Source organism: Labrus bergylta, chromosome 12, assembly GCF_963930695.1.
Source record: "Labrus bergylta chromosome 12, fLabBer1.1, whole genome shotgun sequence".
Classification (NCBI taxonomy): Eukaryota; Metazoa; Chordata; class Actinopteri; order Labriformes; family Labridae; genus Labrus; species Labrus bergylta.
This window is the reverse complement of record NC_089206.1, coordinates 7,749,686-7,767,886: the sequence shown is the minus strand read 5'-3', so window position 1 is coordinate 7,767,886 and position 18,201 is coordinate 7,749,686. Positions and strand designations below refer to the sequence as shown.

Sequence of the window (18,201 nt, the reverse complement as noted above, 5' to 3'; positions counted from 1 at the left end):
ATGTAATAAACTATGGGGTTGTAATGATACAGGAATTTGATACAATTCTAATCAACATCAAACAATATTGATACCTGTTCTGATACAATGGCAACAACAATAGAAGTGTTGGCAACCAAATATTGGTTTATTTCTATTGCAAAATCCTGCCTGAACACTGTCTAAAGCGCACAAAAACAGGAATTTGCCTGCAGTTTTGATGGATTAATCATTCTCCAAGGCCCAAAATCAATTGAACTTATCAATATAACAGGGATTGTGTCATTTTTAAACAATTGTTATTGAAAAAGTATACAACAATGAACTAGTAAACTATAATAAAAATCACATCCATGGTTAGAAATGTTTTCTTGTCAGGGACAATAGGTGAGCACACAGTTCCAGTGGCTTCACAATGGCAGTATTACAAGGTCAGCTCAGAGGTTTCGCCTGGCTCAGCAAAGACCTGCTGCAGGGCTGCGGGGCATGCTGCTCAGCTGACGGGGCTCTTTGCTTGTTCATGGTGCTCTTTCTCGAAGGGGCCCCAGTGACAGAGCCATTCACAAGCACGGGCCATAAATGACCGAGGTGAACGCCACATCTAGCACTGCATTCTCAGAAATCAGCATCGACTGGACCACAGCCAAAATGCCAGGAACAAAAGGTAGGCCTCGGCAAAGTGAAACACTGAACTGTTCGCCTGTTAAATGTTACTTATTTTATTTGTTTGAATACCAGAAGGGCTGCAATTACTTGTAAAAAAAACCCAAAGTATTTATTAAAGAAATATGGCAAAAGTGACTGAGAGTTTCCACTATTTTCAGGTAATAAGTCGGACAAGAAGTCAGCTACCAAGGTAAGAATAACAGTCATCTAAATTTTCAAAAAAATGTCTCGATCTGTGTATTTCTGTTGCCTCTCTTTATTTATATTTGCCTTTATTTCACAGCAACCTCAGAGTCCTAAAGAGCAGCCGAAGAAAGGTGATCAGAAAGGAGATGATAACAAGAAGCAAGGAGGTAAACATTTATATGAAGCCTAATTTGATCTGCACATTTTCCAACCCAGTAAATCAAACCTGTGCGTAGAATATGTGATGTTTCCAAACGTATAGAGCTTTGTGCAGGATTAAGTATAGGCCTTCAGTGGTTTGGGACTCCCTATGAAATTCCCTCCAGCCCTGACATAAAGTACAGTGTGGAAATGTGTTGATGTGATTGCTGTGTCCCCAGTGAACCTATTTGTCTGTTCCATCCCCCAGCAGGACAGCCGAAGGGAGAGAAGCAATAACTTCCAGGCGTTTGTGAAGATGGCTTTGGAGACACTGCTTGGGTCCTGCCGTCGTAAACATGGGGGCCTTAGGGGCAAGCAGGACTGAGTGCGTTTCTGCATTTACCCTCCCCCCACCCCCTTGTGCCTGCAGACTGGGCTGTTGTGCGGCCAGTTCCAATACAGCATCTGCTCACCTCTCACAGAGGCAGAGAGTGAACCTGCTGATCTCCATCCATCACCATCTGTTGTTCAACCTCTGGTCCTTTCCTCCCTTTTCCAACCGTTTTCTCTCCCCGTTACCCAACTCTGGAGGCTCAGAAAAAGTCTCCATGTAAAACCGGACCATAGCTATGAACTAGAATAAGTCTGTCATCCCTCTTCCAATCCTTCCCTATCCCACCCTCATAGCATGGTAAACTGTCTAACAGTTACACATTCTTCTTGTAAATAATAGTTCAAATAAATACTATTTCTTACAGCAGTCCATGTTTCTGACTTCTATCTGTACATGTTTGATCACATGTATTTTTTTTTAAATCACACAATGAATGAATGAGACAAAAGACAGTAAGCCAGGTTTCATGTAAAATTTTATAAAAATATCATAGGTGTGTAAGTGCCTTCACATTTACAGGGAGAAAAATCGCCTCAAAGTAAATATCAGAACAATATGTCAAATACTGTACTTGTTGGGTCGTGTGGTATTAACTCTGCAGAGACTGAGCTCTTGTTCTCAGGCATGAACGGACATTCAGGCTCTAATCTAAAACACTACGGCTTACTCGAGAAGAAGCAAAGCCTTCTAGATATAAGGACGAGGTCAAAAAGATGTGAACACCACCTGATACAGACAATCATTTGAGTCTTTCACCAGGTGACCGTCAATTACAGAGATGAATCATTAAAAGCAGCAGTGTCATAAAAATCTGGATAAATACTTCATATAGTGTTCACCTTAACCCTAATGGAAGAAATACATGAGACATTATTTTCCCCTACAGTAAGACATGTGAAATACCCTGATCATAAAACTTTTCAATACTGAGGAGTGAAAGAGTGTCTGAAATGTCCACAAATACTTATAAGACTTGTCTTTGTTAATGCAAATAATGTATTCAAATGGAACTACAAAAATAACACAAAACACCTATAGGAAATATATCACCACAAGAAAATTAATCCAAAGACTAAGCCATTCATTTTCTTTTTCTAAAAATCACATAAAGGGGAAAATCATTTTAAGAAACATTTTGATTTGCTGCCTTATAACCATATTCTGTGCTCCTATTATTCAAACTTGAACATGCTCAAGAGACAGTTCTCTCGTTTAAAGATATCTGATGATATTCTTTCTTATTCTAACAAATCCCATGAAAAAAAAAAACATGTATCGTCTCTGTATTTGAAGCTTGATTTGGCATAGTTTTGTATTTTAGAAAATCCTCTTAATGGTCCAAAATGTATCGCTGAGCCACACCGTTGGGAGGGCACTGAGAGGCCGCTGTATTTTTTAAGTGAATCCAACATACAGCATAGACTGTCTTGCTGCTGCATATACTCACAAGAGCAAGAGCATTCACCTGTTGCTGAAAATTGTTTTCAACAAATGCACATTGAAGTAGTGTGTGAGAGATGTTTATACTTCTACAGTGACCAGTTGTTTCAGATTATCCAGGTTTTTGTATTTGACTGCTGAGGAGATCCGAGTTTAGAGAGACAGGCGACACTTTTTTTTTTTCATTTCAGGGGATTCGTTCAAGATAAGAAACCATATAAAATCACCAGGCTCATCCTTCAAACCTAACACTACGATTGTAAAACACTTGAGGTGAGGGGAAAGCACATCTGGAGGACATCTGCCGCAGTGGAAGCTGAGACCCAGATAATGTGCTCTATCGTGTGTCCACAGAGAGGAGAGGAGCAGCCGATCTCCACCATGCTGATAGGTATTGATTGTGGCTCACAGTGAGACATCGGTAACTGCTGTCACAACATGAGGGCTCGACAACTGCGGCTCTGATAAAAAGGGTGCGATACGGGGGGAAAAGGGAGGGAGGAGTGGGCTATCATTTCATGGATATCAAAAACTAGTCTCCAGCAGGTTAGAATAATAGATTACCCAGCCGAACATGCGGCGCAACCTGAACACTGCATGTTGGTTTGTTGTTGATTGGGTTCTCTTCGGTCTGATGCAGAATAAAGTCACAGTGCAGAAGCGGAGAACCAGCCTTACAAAACCTCTTTATTGCTTCCTTCACGTTCTCTGTTTCTCCGTCTCCTATGATTAGAGAATGAGGCGGTACAAAATCCAGCATCCGAATGTGACCCAGTGGCTCGTCCAGCTCAGCTCTGACCACTTCTGAATGGTATGATGGGTTATATCATCCTGTAGGGGGCAGTGCATACTATGTAAGCTGAATGGGAACAGGGCTATTCACAAAACAATACATATGAACAATGTTTTAATGAAACGGGAGTGGTAATTCTTTCGTCCTTCCTTTTGGATTTTTTTTTTTTATCTCCAACTATTTCTGCACAAAAATAGCTACATGACACTTCTCCTCTGTCCTATGAACTTTAAACACTGCAGCTAAGGTTTCATTTCGATGTGCCGTTTCACATGTAGGTATGTCACATAGTGTGCTGTACATTTCATGCGTGCAGAGAGTCATTCTAAACTGGTCTATTGGGTGGAGCATTAGTGACAGCTGAAAGGTTTTTTGGGGTCATAATTTTCCTTATCTCCATCTAGAAACACAGGATAGAGGGTGCTGTTTGCTGTACAGATTCAGATCTGGGATACAAGGCTTTAAAATATGTGTTTTTAATTGAATTGCATGATAATTGTATGTCGCATATACTCTTCTAAATATGTTGTGCTCTCACCTCATCCTCCTCCATGTAGTCCACACTGGAGTTGAACACAGAGCCCAGGTATGTCAGGTGGAGGATTGCCAATGCACTGAATGCTATGTTAATCATATACACCCAAAGCTTCTGTGGAGGGAGAACCAAGACAAGCGTTATGTAAGAAGCAGGCACTTAAATCAATATTCCAGACACTATCTATATCTTTGTCGATGTATTCTGTGTGGGTTTCCCTCTTTGAAGCCATAACACGTCTCTTTTTTATCACAGCGTCTTGATGAAGCAGATTAGCTGAACTGCTAACTCGTTAGAAATAATATCGGCTTCCTCTTCAACTTAAATTGTTCCAAGTTAAGAGATGAATATTTTATGTTACGGAGAAAAAAAACTTAAGATGTGAAATCACATTTTCCGAGGCTGAAACATATCTTTGTGTGTCTATCTCTGTGAGGGGAACGATTCACACTGTATTGCAGTCCATGCAGGCTGCTTCTCCTTGGCATAAATCATCATTCCCCCTCCCCGCTGTTCTTGATATGTGTAACCAATATAACATAAGGGATTTTTTACTGGGCACCTGGCCAATAAACTCCCAAAATATATCAACCGACAGCTCAAGGGGGGCTTCTGTATTTTAACTGCAGCAGTTTTTTTTCTCTAGAATAAAACCCAATGAACACACCACTTTGACAAAACCACAATTATATCTTCATAAGGTTTTAACTGTTTGTTTGGGGTATAATATGAAAAAAAAAACACTGCAGGATTGAGAGGTTCTGAATGCTAACTGGGCCAGAAGACCTGAAAGGTAGGCCCCCTTTGAGCACCTCCTGCTCTGAAAGGAAGTGCCAGCAGTGCCAGTGCAATGGCCAATTGCAGAAATAAAAAAAAAGTTGGAGGACCACCAGAATATGTAGAAAACATGTTCAAAACACCACAAGCCTGTGATTGGAAATGATTTATAATTATGCAGCATGACAAGTAAATGTGTTGTAAGAATAAAAAAACTACAAATAAAAGTAAGTCCAAAAACATTGGGGAAAAAAAGGATAGAGTTTGACATTTTGATAAAAAATATGCATATTTCTTGTCGTTCCCAACACTCTCTCTCTCTTTCCCCAATTTCTGACTCTATCCACTGTCCTATCTCTTAATGAAGGCATAAAAAGCCTGTGAATAAGCCTTTAAAAAAATGCATGATTATTTTCTTTGAAAGAGATAGGTGAGAAGATTCATACACCTGTCATGTTTGTGCTCTTTGTCAGCATATTCTATCTTAAAAACTGTAAGCACAGTTCAACAGCTATACTGGTTTTTGCCCAAAGGTTAAAAAGATGACAACCAGTGACATTCAAATAATTTACTGCTGCCTGCAAAGAACTAGTCAAGCACATAACCCCCCCCTGCAAAATCCTTCAGCTTGCCATTTCCACTGACTCTCGTCTTTATGCTTAGCTAAGCTTCAGCAGCATAGATACAGGCTATCATTGTAGAACAAAATGACTGAGGGTGCATCTGAGATTAAAGGGGGTGCAGCTACAGTGAAAGATAGTGTAGACGTTATGGGTCCCTCGTGTGGTCCTTGGTGAACAGACAGATCATGTGAACCTGGCATGACCATTAGATCATGGATGTAATAAACACGAGTCACTGTTGGCCTTCATTACTTATTGTTATTTATTTTTGCGTCCATTCAATTGAGGGTGCAGAAATATAAAATGAAGGTGCAATGCAACCTTTTGCACCTTTGTAGAACTGGGCCTTCATAGGTAGCCTATAAATATATAGCATAGACGTTTAACAAACCTTTTTAGCATAGCTAAATATTGAGGCTACATTTTAAACATACTTGTTTTCGTAGCTAGCATACATATTTCCTTCTTAGATCCAATTTAGAATTCATATTTAGCCTACATAATAGAATATTTTGTTGTACTTTTTAATTGTACATATAAGCACTTGTGTTAAGCTAACATGTAATTGTTTAGTGTTCATATAGATGTTTAGCATTCCTGTTCAGTATAGCCTCTGTGTACATTTACATACCCAGTTTAGCTACTTATTTAGGACACATATTTAGCAGCATGACAGTGCTATTTATTCATCCAACTTACTCTTGGCAAGAAAGAAAATTAGCATTTTATTGTCACAGGTCTAAGTATTTTTATTGGTTTATATCTGCATGCAAAACTGCTAAACTGAAATGGCAAGTAATAAAGGCTCCCATTTCAAAAGGGAGCAAAGAAAGCGGTTCATATTACCTTTTTGTTCTTGTGAGTGCAGTTTGGCTGACATTTCTTTGAGAGTACACAGGCATTAAAAATGGCTGCAAGCCTCTTCCGCAACACTGAAACATAATAGAAGAGCCAGGCATTAAAAAGAAGTCAGAGTTAGAGTTCTTTTTCCAACCATAACAAGTAAATTACAAGAGCCGCAGTGGAAAGAAACAGTGTGTAATAGTGTGTGCAATTAACCGTTACTGCAAAGCTAAGCACCTTGTCTAAATGGAAAAGTTCTGATGTGGAAAAGAGACATTAGGCAGATTCTCACCGTGCTCAATGTACGTCATGAACCCAAGAGATATCAGCACTGCCCCCAGGTGAAAACTCAAACCCTACCACACAAACAAAAAAAAAGCAACATCAAATTATCAACTTGTTGAAACAAACACACAACAGTAAAGGCTGCTGGGGTTGAGGTATAATAACTTATGTGCAACTTCCGGATAGCACTCACATGCAGAAGAGCGCTGGCTGTATATGTCACCATAATGGCTGAGAACGTCCCAAATCTGAGCGCACTCTTGAAAACATCTGCGAGATGAGAGCATCAGCTTGTTTGAGAGGGTCTGTTTAAATGAGCCATTATCAAGCCATTCATAATTAGAATGAAAAGCAAGAACAGCTGCTGCCATCAAGCCATCACTGTTGAAATGATAACTCACAGGTGTGCAGAAAGGAAGACATTGGCTGATTCCATGACGTCACCACCTCCACCATCGACCGGGGAAACTCTATGTTCAGTGGCTTGGATACACTCATATCCCTAAAAAAGGAAAAAAAAAAGTGAATCTTGTCGAGCCTCTTTAAGCATGAGAAATAAAATATGAGCTTTATTTTAAAATTATAGGTGTAGTTCTGACCATTTGAGGTTGTCTTTCTCTTCTGTGAAACCCGCCCCAGCCAGAGTTGTAGTGGTCTCGCTCAGATAACCCACAAAATAATTGCTAAAGTGGAAAGACATGGTGTTCTCGTACGCCAGCAACCACCTAAAGCATGGACATTAAAAGAGGAAATTACAGACAAAATAAATATATTTCAATTCCAGGTTAGAATAGAACTTTATTATCATGTATATTTTGAAGACTTACTTTGCGGTAGTACCTCTGAAGAAGCAGAAGAACATAGAGAGAGAGGGTAGCAGTAAATGTCAGTGATACATTCAATTAATATAAATGTGGTATATACTTGGTATGTGATAATTGGCTGCACAGAGCGTTATCAGAGAGTGAGGGATGGAGACGATACTTGCATGCAGCATGAGGTGATAGACAAATGAAAAACAGAAAACAGCGAGCGTTTGTGCAGTGTTTCTCAGTGTACTCACTTTAAAATACTGTTTTTCCCCCTAATAACCAATTATTGGAAACCTACCCAAGAAGTAAACCTATGTAAAGATGAATAATACAGCACTATGCCAGCAGTGTCTCATCTTCTAAACAACATCTTTGAAAGGGCGCTGGTTTAGCAAGGTCTGTAGAGCCGGCGCCCCATTTACAGAGGCTATTTTCCATTAAGCATAGGTCATAGTCCCAGTCAAAACCCTTTGATGCACGTCTACCCCACTTTCTCTTCCTCACATGTCCCTGAGCTGTCCTATCAGTGAAAGGTAAAAATGCACAAAAGAAAATAACACCCTTGTAACTGAAAACAGTACATCAGGTGTGCTGGTGTCATCTTTGCTAATTTTCCCTCAGAAAACAAGTACAAGAGCTGGGAGTTTTAAAGAGAGCAACACTTGTTTTCCTCACACCGACAGTACTTGTTTTGTATGCTGCTTCATGTCTACCACAAATCCATTTTCTTTTTTTCTATTCCCATTTTCAAAGTGAGAAAATCGCCTCAGGAAACATACACAGCACATCATACTCATAAACTCAGTTTGTCTGAAGATATTTGATTTAAAATGTGATTTATAAAACTCACATTTAAACTTTTTATGCACATATTGTATAACTATTATAAGAATATTGCATGATTGATATGGTTAAAGAAACACATAAAACCCTGGAGGGACAACATTTCCCTTACTTGAAAAACAATTTAAAAGATACAAAATAATGTGGATGCCTTTATTTTAGTGTTTGTTGAGGATGACTTAAGTTTAGACAATAACTCACCTGATCTTCCTCCTCTTTTTGCTGCAAAAAAAAAGGCAGATTAAATTAAGAAATAAGAAGAAGAAGCCAGGGCACAACAGTGTAGGAGTATCTCTATATATATGTTAATATTTTGGTGAATCTTTATCTGTACTCACCTTCGCAGCAGCTTGTCTCCATAAACTGGTATGAAATAAGGGAAGAGGTAGGGAGCCACACAGTTGGAAATAACAAGGCAGACCTGGCTCTTCACCCAGCTAACAGACACCTTTAAGAGCCATGAAAAGCTCTGAAGAGAAGAAAGACGCAAAGATTTGAACAGTTAGCGTCTCACCTCTGGATAAATCTTCAAAATAATCCCCGCCTCCCACTTCCTAGAAAGATATTGTATCGCACTCACCAGCTTACGTCCTTCTAAAGCTTCTTTGTAGCTGTTGAAGCTGATCCAGGGACCAAAGATGACCGTGCCAACGAAGTAAATGTAGCCCATGAATTCAATGGGTGAGGGCACACTGGTCACAACACCTCTATCCAAATCGAAGGCAAGAGAGATAGCTTTCATGGCAACCACCATCTGAGAACCTGGACGACAGCAGTGTCATATAAATACTCAAAAAGTGTACAACACAAGAGTATTATCATAGCTCAAAATTAACCGATAACAATCATTGTTTTTGCTTTTATCTATCAGAAATGTGTCAAGTGTTGCTGCTTGCAGAAAATATGCCTACCTCTCATCTTGTGCCAGTTTGTGGTGTCCATCATGTGCATCTCTCTGAGAAAAAAACGGATAAAAATAGATTCAGTTTTGAGGCAATTGACGCGTGCTAATGAGCTGTCAGGCATCAAAGGTGGACGCTCCTACCCCAGCAGCAGGTAGATGAGCACAGTGATGGAGAGGAAGGTGCCTCTGATTGTAGAGTGGCGGCACAGGAAGAGGAAGAGGTAGCAGAGAAGGCTGAGGAGGACCACCCAGATCATATGAAGCTCAAAGAACAGGTAGAGAGTGTAGAAGCCTCCTGCTACTGTGCCCAGGTGTTTCACAAAGGAGGGAAGGCCTGACAAAGCAAGATAGATGAACAACAGATAGAACAGGGGATTACGATGAGGTGAGCTGTGCGTATGATAGGTGAGCAACACTGAGGGGGGCAGAAAATAACTCTCACCCAGCATCCAGAGGAGCCGACAAAGCAGGCAGATAACCAGCAGCTGCCATACCTGCTCCAGACCCTGCTGAGCTGTTGGCAGCAGGCAGCCATGAGCAAGCTCCTGGAAAAACTTCTGTCTGCTGAACCCCCCCATATCTCGACCTAAAAAAGCAGAGGGAAGACATTTTTACAGCAACAAAGTAAGGCATCTGCACTGCTGGAGTCAGCATTACAATGCAAAAATTCAGAATACTGTAGAGTCCTTAAGAACACCTTTGCAAAGTTGCAGAAAAGCATAGGCAGCTTTCTAAATCATACTCAACTGACACAGCCCACTGAAACTTCAAATCCCAGCATGCACTGCACATCAGTACAAATCTGAGCAGATTCGTGCATACGCTGTCAGATTTTTAGTGCTGACCTCAAAATTAATGATGCAACTTATCACTCAACATGAATAGACGTGGTAGACCTCAAACTACAAATCCCAAAATGCATGGTGCCTCATGGAAAATCTGCACAGCCAAAGTTCGAGTCAGCAACATATGTTTTTTGCAAATTCAAAGTCTCTTTCAATATAATAAATCTCTCACTCACTGAAAATGGACACATAAGACTCTCAAACTTCAAATCCCAGCATGCCGTGTGCCTTACTACAAACTGTGCAAAAGCTAAAAAATAAAAGAAAAAGTTTAAGTGATAACAATAACATTTCTTTATACACATTTTTGGTATAGGTTATAATAAAACAGTTAACTCTAACTCACTCTAAACAGACACATCCTGAAACTTCAAATCCCAGCATGCACAGCAGTTCACTACAAATCTGTGCAAATGTATGTAATGACTATTAGAATTTGAGGGCCAGCCATTAAGTATTATCTAATTTTTAGTATCTACTAGTTGTTTGATAGTGCTCACTTAAATTCTGAATCAAATACCTCAAACTATTTCCTGACAGTAGCCTGATGATCGGAAGGATGAAACATCCGGATGTTACAAAGCGTGAAGATCACAGCACAATAACCTTCAGATTTAAATCTATTTATTGTAACACTGGTGAATAGAAGACTTAATCCCAGGGTAAGTATGATGGCATAGTAGACACACACTATTCTTCAAGGCATGCTTCCTCCGCAATGCAGTCGACCAAGGGGACGAGTTGACTCACAGCTTGTCTTGAAACAACCGCTGCAATTGACAGTGCAGTGAGCTCAGAGCCAGAAAGCAAAACATGTTGGATAGAATGAAACTGGGGAAGATTGGTAACCTTGCTTCACCTAGCCATCGGGATTTGTAGTCATACCACGAACGTACTTGAGTGTTGTTCCCCAGCCCCCCTTCGTCGGTAACAGCTAACTGTGCGCCCCGGGCATGTCAGTGTGTTCTCCGGGGATGAACTCACCCTTTGAGAGCAGCAGCTGGAGGTTCCTCCCCGTGTTTCCACCCGGGTGCCTTCCCGTCCCTTCACAGTCAGTTACGCGTGTGTGTGTGCAGCTGCAGTGTTTTTTTTTTAAGCACACTCGATCCAGATGATGCTTATCTGAAAGACTCCCATTGTCACAGCATCAGCACCACTTGCCTGTCATCTAGGCAGCCAAGCGAGGAAATGATCAACCAATCAGCTGCGGGGGACGTCAGCCAATCATCGCTATCGTTAAGCTTGAGTGACATCCGAAGGGACCAATCAGAATCCTCAGGCACCATTACTGGTGGATTCTGACCAATGGGAAGCGTACAGCGTACAGATGGACTCAGGCAGGATACTCACATGTGGATGTGAGATGTGGTACAAGAGGTTTTCGGAGGGATAAACTGTGGGCATGGCTAAAAAACATCAATGCAACCTACTTTTTCTGTGGGAAAAATGATTTAGCCATTAAAACAAATGAATATTTATGTCTCAGTGAAATTGAAAGTTAAAAAAAAGGGCTTAGAGCTGCAGAGAAAACAGTAAAAAATAAAAAAAGAAAGTGTCTTAGCTACGTGGCTGAGATGTGCACATTTAGGTGATCGTACTCAAACTGCTACACTCTTGAATTTGCAATGCAAGCAATAAGTAATATGAGTTTAAAAGTTAAGATATTGGCTTTTTAGGTGAAATAATTAACTGAAACTTTATAGATAACAAAACACACCATTGATGGATCAACATTTGGACTGCCTCTTTTTAAATTCTATAAATAAACCGATTAATAAGTGAATAACATTTGATTGATCTTTACATTAAAGGTTCTTTATTAATACTTCTAAATAGCTTGACACGGTAACTAAGCATTTGTTTGTGACAAACATTTAATTCAGTCTGCTGAGGCTGACTTACATGACTGTTATCATGGCTATACTATATATTTCCTAACCTGTTCAACCATGTACACCCTCAACTACACAGACATACACAGACTGAACTATTAAGCAACAGCTTCTTGTTATTTGAATTCTACACCATACTACAGTAGTTAAGATTAGGCAACCACAGTGACCAGAAAAGCCAGACCAAATTAAGGCGTGAACCTTATATTCATCGTACTGGGGGATTTTCTCCTGCAACGGGCTTGTATAGCAATGGGATTGTGCTGCAGCTCACAACACAAGCTGGCCATTTTAATGCTTTATGACACACTGATAAGAGGTCGCTTCAAGACAAGCAGGAAGACAGTTTGAGGTCACTTTCACAATCCCTCTAGTGACTATATCAGGAAATATCTGAAGACTAATTTTGGTCTGTTAATCTTTAGCTTTCAAGCAACACAAACATGCCGGTCTAGTAAAGAAGTCATTTTAATTCTGCAGGTGTTACTGTGCAGAATATATTTCACATTAGTACTTTTCACAGTGTAATCCCTCCATCTCCTGTTCTCTCTAATCAAAGTGAGAATCAGCCCCCGTGTTGATACTTTGATTCGATGCATTAAGTTTCACCTACATGACTAATGACTACATTGAAGGTAAAAAAAACAACAAAAAAAACAGAACTCATTTGGAAATATTTCACGACACACCTACAGTCTGTCTCCAACATGAACACTTACATTCCCCGCAGGAGTCATATATCATTCCAGATGCTTAGTGTGATATTTATTGCTTAAATTTGTCAATTTATTTCAACTCTCACTTTGTCTGACTTTAACTAAAACTTGCCACTTATATGTCTGAGTGTCTTGTATAGTTTTTAATGTAAAGATCTTAATTGGTGTATAGTTTACTTAATACTTGCGAATAATAGTTGTAAGTACATTGTAACTTTATCTTTTTTATTTATTCTGATCTATTCTTATTTTATTGTTTATATTCTTGTCTTTTACTGCTGCAACACTTGAATTTACCCACTGGGGATCAATAAAAGATGATCTTATGCTATTATGAAGTTGTCATCCATACACATCAGTGGCAGAGATGATAAGAGCGGATTATAGCTCAAATGTTTAAATGTTAATTTGTTTTGCATGCAACTTCGGAGATGGTGTTTTCATTCTACACATTCACACAGTAATGTTACTAGGATAGAAAATGTTTGACTTGTCTCCCATCACAATGTTTAAAGGGCCGGTATCAGATACAGAACAGCAGCTCTGCAGCAGGGAGGGAATAGTGTCTCGCTCAACGTCTGTTCAGAAGGTTAGGTTCTGTCTGACATTAAAAATCTCAGACAGGTAGTTCCTTCTCTCGCCCTGATTTCTGACGCGTCAGGTTTAAGATCACACGATCCAACACAGGATTGTACTATGTTACTGAGATGCTGAGTGGATTAGAGCGTTTCTTTATTACAAAAGGAGAGGAAACAAAAGAACTGAACAAAACAAACAAACATGCAATGTCTGACTTCAGGACAGCTGAGGTAGATGGGATGAATGCAGTTTAAGCATTGCAAAGTTTTAAAAGTCAGGTCTTTTAAACTGTATATTTTTTGTACTCACAAAACAGTATTCATCTTCTAACAATGACAATTAAAAAAAAAAAAAAACATCTTTACGACAGCATCCCAAACATACAGCTCTTATTTTAAGCAGCATTATGATTGAAGGCACTGAGGTTAAAATACAAAGATGTTCGGAACCAGACATACACTGACAAAGAAAACAGGAATAACATTCATAGTACACATTAATCATTGTAACACAAATTCAATAAAACAACTCCATCCCAAAGAACAGAAAATAGTGTGACACATTGGTAGTATAATGAGTCTTTTTTTAAAGCTGAAGTATCAACTAAACGCACTCATGTGTTAGAAGCTTCTGGGTTAGTAGGAGTGAAATCTTAATAAAGTAGAGCTGAGCTATTAATTGACTTTTCTTTCAAACTATGATTTTGGCTGTAGCCCTACATCGTTGCACAATACGTCCAGTGTGATAGCTGAGGGGTTAACTGCAGCCAAACAAAGACTCCAGTCACCGTTTCATTTTAAAAGTGACAAAACTTTCCTTCACTGTTACGATCAGAGCTCCATCAGAGTATCCATCTATTCTCTTCGTCTGGCTCAATGCTTTCTCCTCTGCAGAAATCAGCAGCACTTTCCCTTTATCCTACTCCTTCTCCTTCTTAATACCTCTCGGTTTGCTTAAAAGATATTCATAATTCCGTGTCACCTTAAAGAAAGAAGAGGTGAGAAACTTTGGCGAAAACATCTGTAGTGAGGGTGGGAGTTCTATATCTCGGGGGAGACTGGACTGGCTGAAGGCTGGAGGGGAGTAGGGTTTCTTAAACACAGACAAAGTCTCTGGGTTCTCAGGTACGGGATATGGTTTTTTCAACACAGGTAGAGGCATTTCTGACAAGACCCTTGTGTGTGAAGGTGGAGGAAGAGGTTTAAGGGTCTTAAAAGTTTTTTTGGGGGAATGAAATACAATCGGTTGAGAAGTTGTTTGCACGGGGGTTACAGTTACGGTGCTTCGAGGACCATCATCTCGGTGAGTTATCGGCTTTGGCTTTTGGAGCTCCCGCCGACTGTTTACTGGCTCAATGATGGAGGACTCCTCTTCGACCTCTGTAACAGACTCAGTCTGTGGCAGGAATAAAACGTGGTTATGAAGCTGACAGAAGAGAACCCCACAAATGGGGCACTTCCTGCCGTCTTTGACATGCAGCAGTTTGTGACGCTTGAGGTGATGAGTTGTAGTGAAAGACCGCTCGCACATGTTGCACGGAAAAGAAGGCTCCGGGACTGGCTGGTGCTCAGCGAAATCTGCTTGATTTGTGGAGAGCTCGTCACAACTTTCACGGCTGAGGGACTTTCCTTCTGTATGAAGCTGTCTGTGTTTTAAAAGCTCCGAGACATTGGTGAAAGTCTGCTGGCACAGCTCACACTGATACCCCCGAGCTGGAGTGAAAACACGACGGAGGATCACAGTGAGAATCTTTTCGCCCAGTTCTGGGACCCCTGTTGGTTCTCTCAATGATGGTGATGTCTTATCTGGGCAGGGTGATGTTTGAGGTTCCGCTGTTTCAGTTTCCATTTCATTCTCTGACTCGTTGGTGAATGTTTCTTCTTCCTAGGAAAAATACACACGAGCCCACATTCTAGGTAAACTGTCAAGCCTTCAAAACAAAAGAATGACGCAAATACAAATGCAACAATTTCATGTTTCTCAAAAGCAAAGACAAATCAGAAAAGGAACTAGTACCTTTAGCACTGATGGAGATGGCAGTGTCTGTGTTTTTTCAAACAAATCAGAGGACTGGAGGTCTGCTGGAGTATCAGCTCCTGGTTGAGTTGTTGTGTCTTCTGTGACAGCGGGGGCTGACCGGCGCCTCCTTTTTCTACTACCCATAAACCTTTGAATAAGAGGACAGGAAACAAAATGAACTGAATTCACAATAAAATGTGCCACTTATACATATATAACATTCAAAGCAAAAAATTAGATGTACAAACTTAATATGTGTGAGACAGATAAGTGCAATGAGACTGCAAAAATTCCTTTTTAACAGTTAACTTTACAGACCTAATGTTTAACAAATGCAATGTTGAGACATATGCACAGCTTGTAAACAGAACACGTTTTCTTGTAGAGAATCTTGTATTATACCTTACAGGCCAGATATAAAGTTGGTATATAATTGACTTAAAAGTCCTATAAAATGCACCAGGAACTACTAAAGACACCACTTAAGCATGGGCGGTTCTAGGCAGGGGCCAACAGGAGCCAGTGCCACGGTAACACTGAGCTTGGACCCCCCTGTGGCCACCCCTCCAAAAGTAAGAGCCCCCCCCCCCTAATAACACATAAACAGTATTAAGCCGTTTTCACATGTGCACTCCGGATAACATCTAGATATTTACAGGCGGACTGCTCTGGAGATTCTCCCGACCTAGCCGTTCACATATGCTCCTCACAGCGGGGGACTTTCCCTGTCAGAGGGGAGGGGGCCGCGGGGGATTTCTCGACGTAAAAAAAAACAACAACGCAGAAGTAGCGGCTGTAGCAACAGAGTCCGCTACACGACGTTATAATGAGAATATTTGCCTTTATAGCAATGCTATGTGTAATCCAATGGAATGACAACATCCACAAGAGAGAGGAGAACAACATACTGACGAACAGAAAACAGAATGCAGCCGTTTAATGACGTGCACGGAGATCGTAGAGGTCGCGGGCAGACACTTTAACGGTCACTATATAAATGTTATTCTCTTCCTATTGGCTCAAATTGAAAATCACCAGAGTATATTCGGCCTCGTTCAGACATCAGCTCCTCTGGATTATCTGCGGGAAAAAAAATACTAGAAGTCTGGCGGGATAAGCTCCGGGTAATATCGGAGTAAAAAATTTGGCTGTTTGCGTTCACACATAGAGCTTCTCCTGGAAATCTCCAGAGTTTTTCCAGGAGATTTCCGTATGTGTGAAAAAGGGTTTTAGTTGAGGTCTCAACTGTCCCATGGTATTTAATGATGTGTGCCATTATTTACTCATAGTTTTTCTTTTTATATCTATTTATATCTGCACCTTATTTTTATTTTTTATATGTAAATACATGCTGCTGTTTTTATCCTGCACTACAACGGGCCAAATGCAACGAAATTTCGTTCTTATCTGCACTGTAAAGTACAAGTTTGAATGACAATAAAGAAAGTCTAAGTCTAATATACTTTTTTTTTAATGTGATCATCTTTGTCTATTTTTCACCTGGGTTTAATGTTACCCTCTGACAAAAAAAAAAAAAAAAAAAAAACTGGCCCCAGTTTGGCCCCCTCAGTTAAAATGGTCTAGAACCGCCACTGCACTTTAAGAGAAATAAAGATGCAACATACAATCATGAAAACTGCATCTGCAAAATGTCAATTTCGGACTTTGTGACATTTCCAAAATTGCCTCCAAAAAAAGTAATATATTTCCTTTACAACATAAGTGCAAAAAAAAAAAAAAAAAAAGATTAAAAAAAAAGAATAGTTTCCACACAGTTTACTGCTCACTAACCTTTTAGTTTTCTTTTTCGGGATTTGTTTAGTGCATGTAAACACAGAAGGCACGAAGTCAGGACTATCGTAATCCATGGACGATTCTCCTGTCAAAAAAATATAAATAAAACAGAAGGCAGAGGTTTAGTCAAACTCAGCTGTTACATTATTTATCATAGGTGTATCATTGGATACCTTACCTGAGATGAAATGAGCGCCACACACACGAACATTTCCTCTGAGTCCCTCCACGCTGCCGTTCACTTGTTGGATCGCTTTCAGCCATAACACCCTCCGGTTGGCCTGAAACGTCCGATATCCAGACGGAATCCTGTAAAATTTAAGTTTGCTGGTAGAAGATTGTCGGTTTTTACAGCCGGACACGCAACACGCCGACATTTTTGTTGTTGTTGTTGTTGTTGTTTTACTTTAAATGAGTTTTCGGTGTTTAGCTTCGGGAAAGGAAGTTAACCTACAAAACAAAGTAGGACTTCCGATGCCAAGACGCGCACGCATCCAGCCAACCAATCGCTTAAAAAACAGAAAAACAATAAAATGTAGGCTGCAGGTTTTGTTGTTGTTTACTCTTCGGTTGAAGATTGCGTAGACATTAGTCACTGGAACAAAACAGAGCAGATGAGTTTGTTGTGTTTTTGTGTCTCCCTCTGGCACAGTGATCACACGGTGCACTGAGGGCCCCTGCTGGCCGGTGTTACACTCAATTCAGTTACCCTTGGTATTTTGTGACCTCGATAACTGCAAAGGTCCATAATAAAGAAGGTCCATCATTAAAGAAACGGAATAAGTCCAGGACCGGGACAATCTATCATGCGTATACGGACAACTCTTTTTGTTAACAGCTTGAATGGTGTAAGTCAGTCTTACTAAAAAATGAAACTTATTCGGACACATCTCGTCAATAAAAACAGAAAAAGACGCATCAACGCATGTTTCAATGTCTGCTGAAAGTCCTGCTGGGATGAGAGGATAGGTCGGTGCATAACAAAAATAACAATTTTACAGCAATTAACATGTTGAAGCAGGTATAGTTTGTGTTCTGTCAAAACTGAAGTCTTGATATTCAATATTTAAATTTGTTCTGTACATGTCAAAAGACACAACAGAAAAGGAAAAAGAAAAAAAGAAAAAAATTCACA

General features: G+C 40.1%; 2 protein-coding genes and 1 long non-coding RNA gene across 3 annotated transcripts; 1 reads left to right on the top strand and 2 right to left on the bottom strand.

The window, feature by feature from the left end:
- The first annotated feature begins 519 nt into the window (after positions 1–519).
- On the top strand, positions 520–1,732 carry LOC109985357 (uncharacterized). Its single transcript, XR_002278018.3, has 4 exons — positions 520–643; positions 804–835; positions 929–998; positions 1,241–1,732. It is a non-coding gene; the product is annotated as an uncharacterized lncRNA (long non-coding RNA).
- A 91-nt stretch (positions 1,733–1,823) lies between these two features.
- Positions 1,824–11,252, bottom strand: LOC109985276 (porcupine O-acyltransferase). Its single transcript, XM_020635560.2, has 15 exons — positions 11,051–11,252; positions 9,664–9,807; positions 9,363–9,555; positions 9,229–9,272; positions 8,898–9,079; positions 8,656–8,786; positions 8,519–8,539; positions 7,490–7,504; positions 7,262–7,387; positions 7,064–7,164; positions 6,856–6,932; positions 6,670–6,733; positions 6,381–6,466; positions 4,138–4,248; positions 1,824–3,637 (listed from the first exon to the last, which is right to left on the bottom strand). The coding sequence occupies exons 2-15, from the start codon at positions 9,797–9,799 to the stop codon at positions 3,536–3,538; spliced, it is 1,389 nt and encodes a 462-aa protein (XP_020491216.1). The 5' UTR covers positions 9,800–9,807; positions 11,051–11,252; the 3' UTR covers positions 1,824–3,535.
- Positions 11,253–13,389: 2,137 nt separating this feature from the next.
- On the bottom strand, positions 13,390–17,732 carry LOC109986642 (uncharacterized). The gene is made up of 4 exons (XM_020637375.3): positions 17,245–17,732; positions 17,064–17,151; positions 15,270–15,420; positions 13,390–15,137 (listed from the first exon to the last, which is right to left on the bottom strand). The coding sequence occupies exons 1-4, from the start codon at positions 17,441–17,443 to the stop codon at positions 14,172–14,174; spliced, it is 1,404 nt and encodes a 467-aa protein (XP_020493031.2). The 5' UTR covers positions 17,444–17,732; the 3' UTR covers positions 13,390–14,171.
- Between the last annotated feature and the right edge of the window lie 469 nt (positions 17,733–18,201).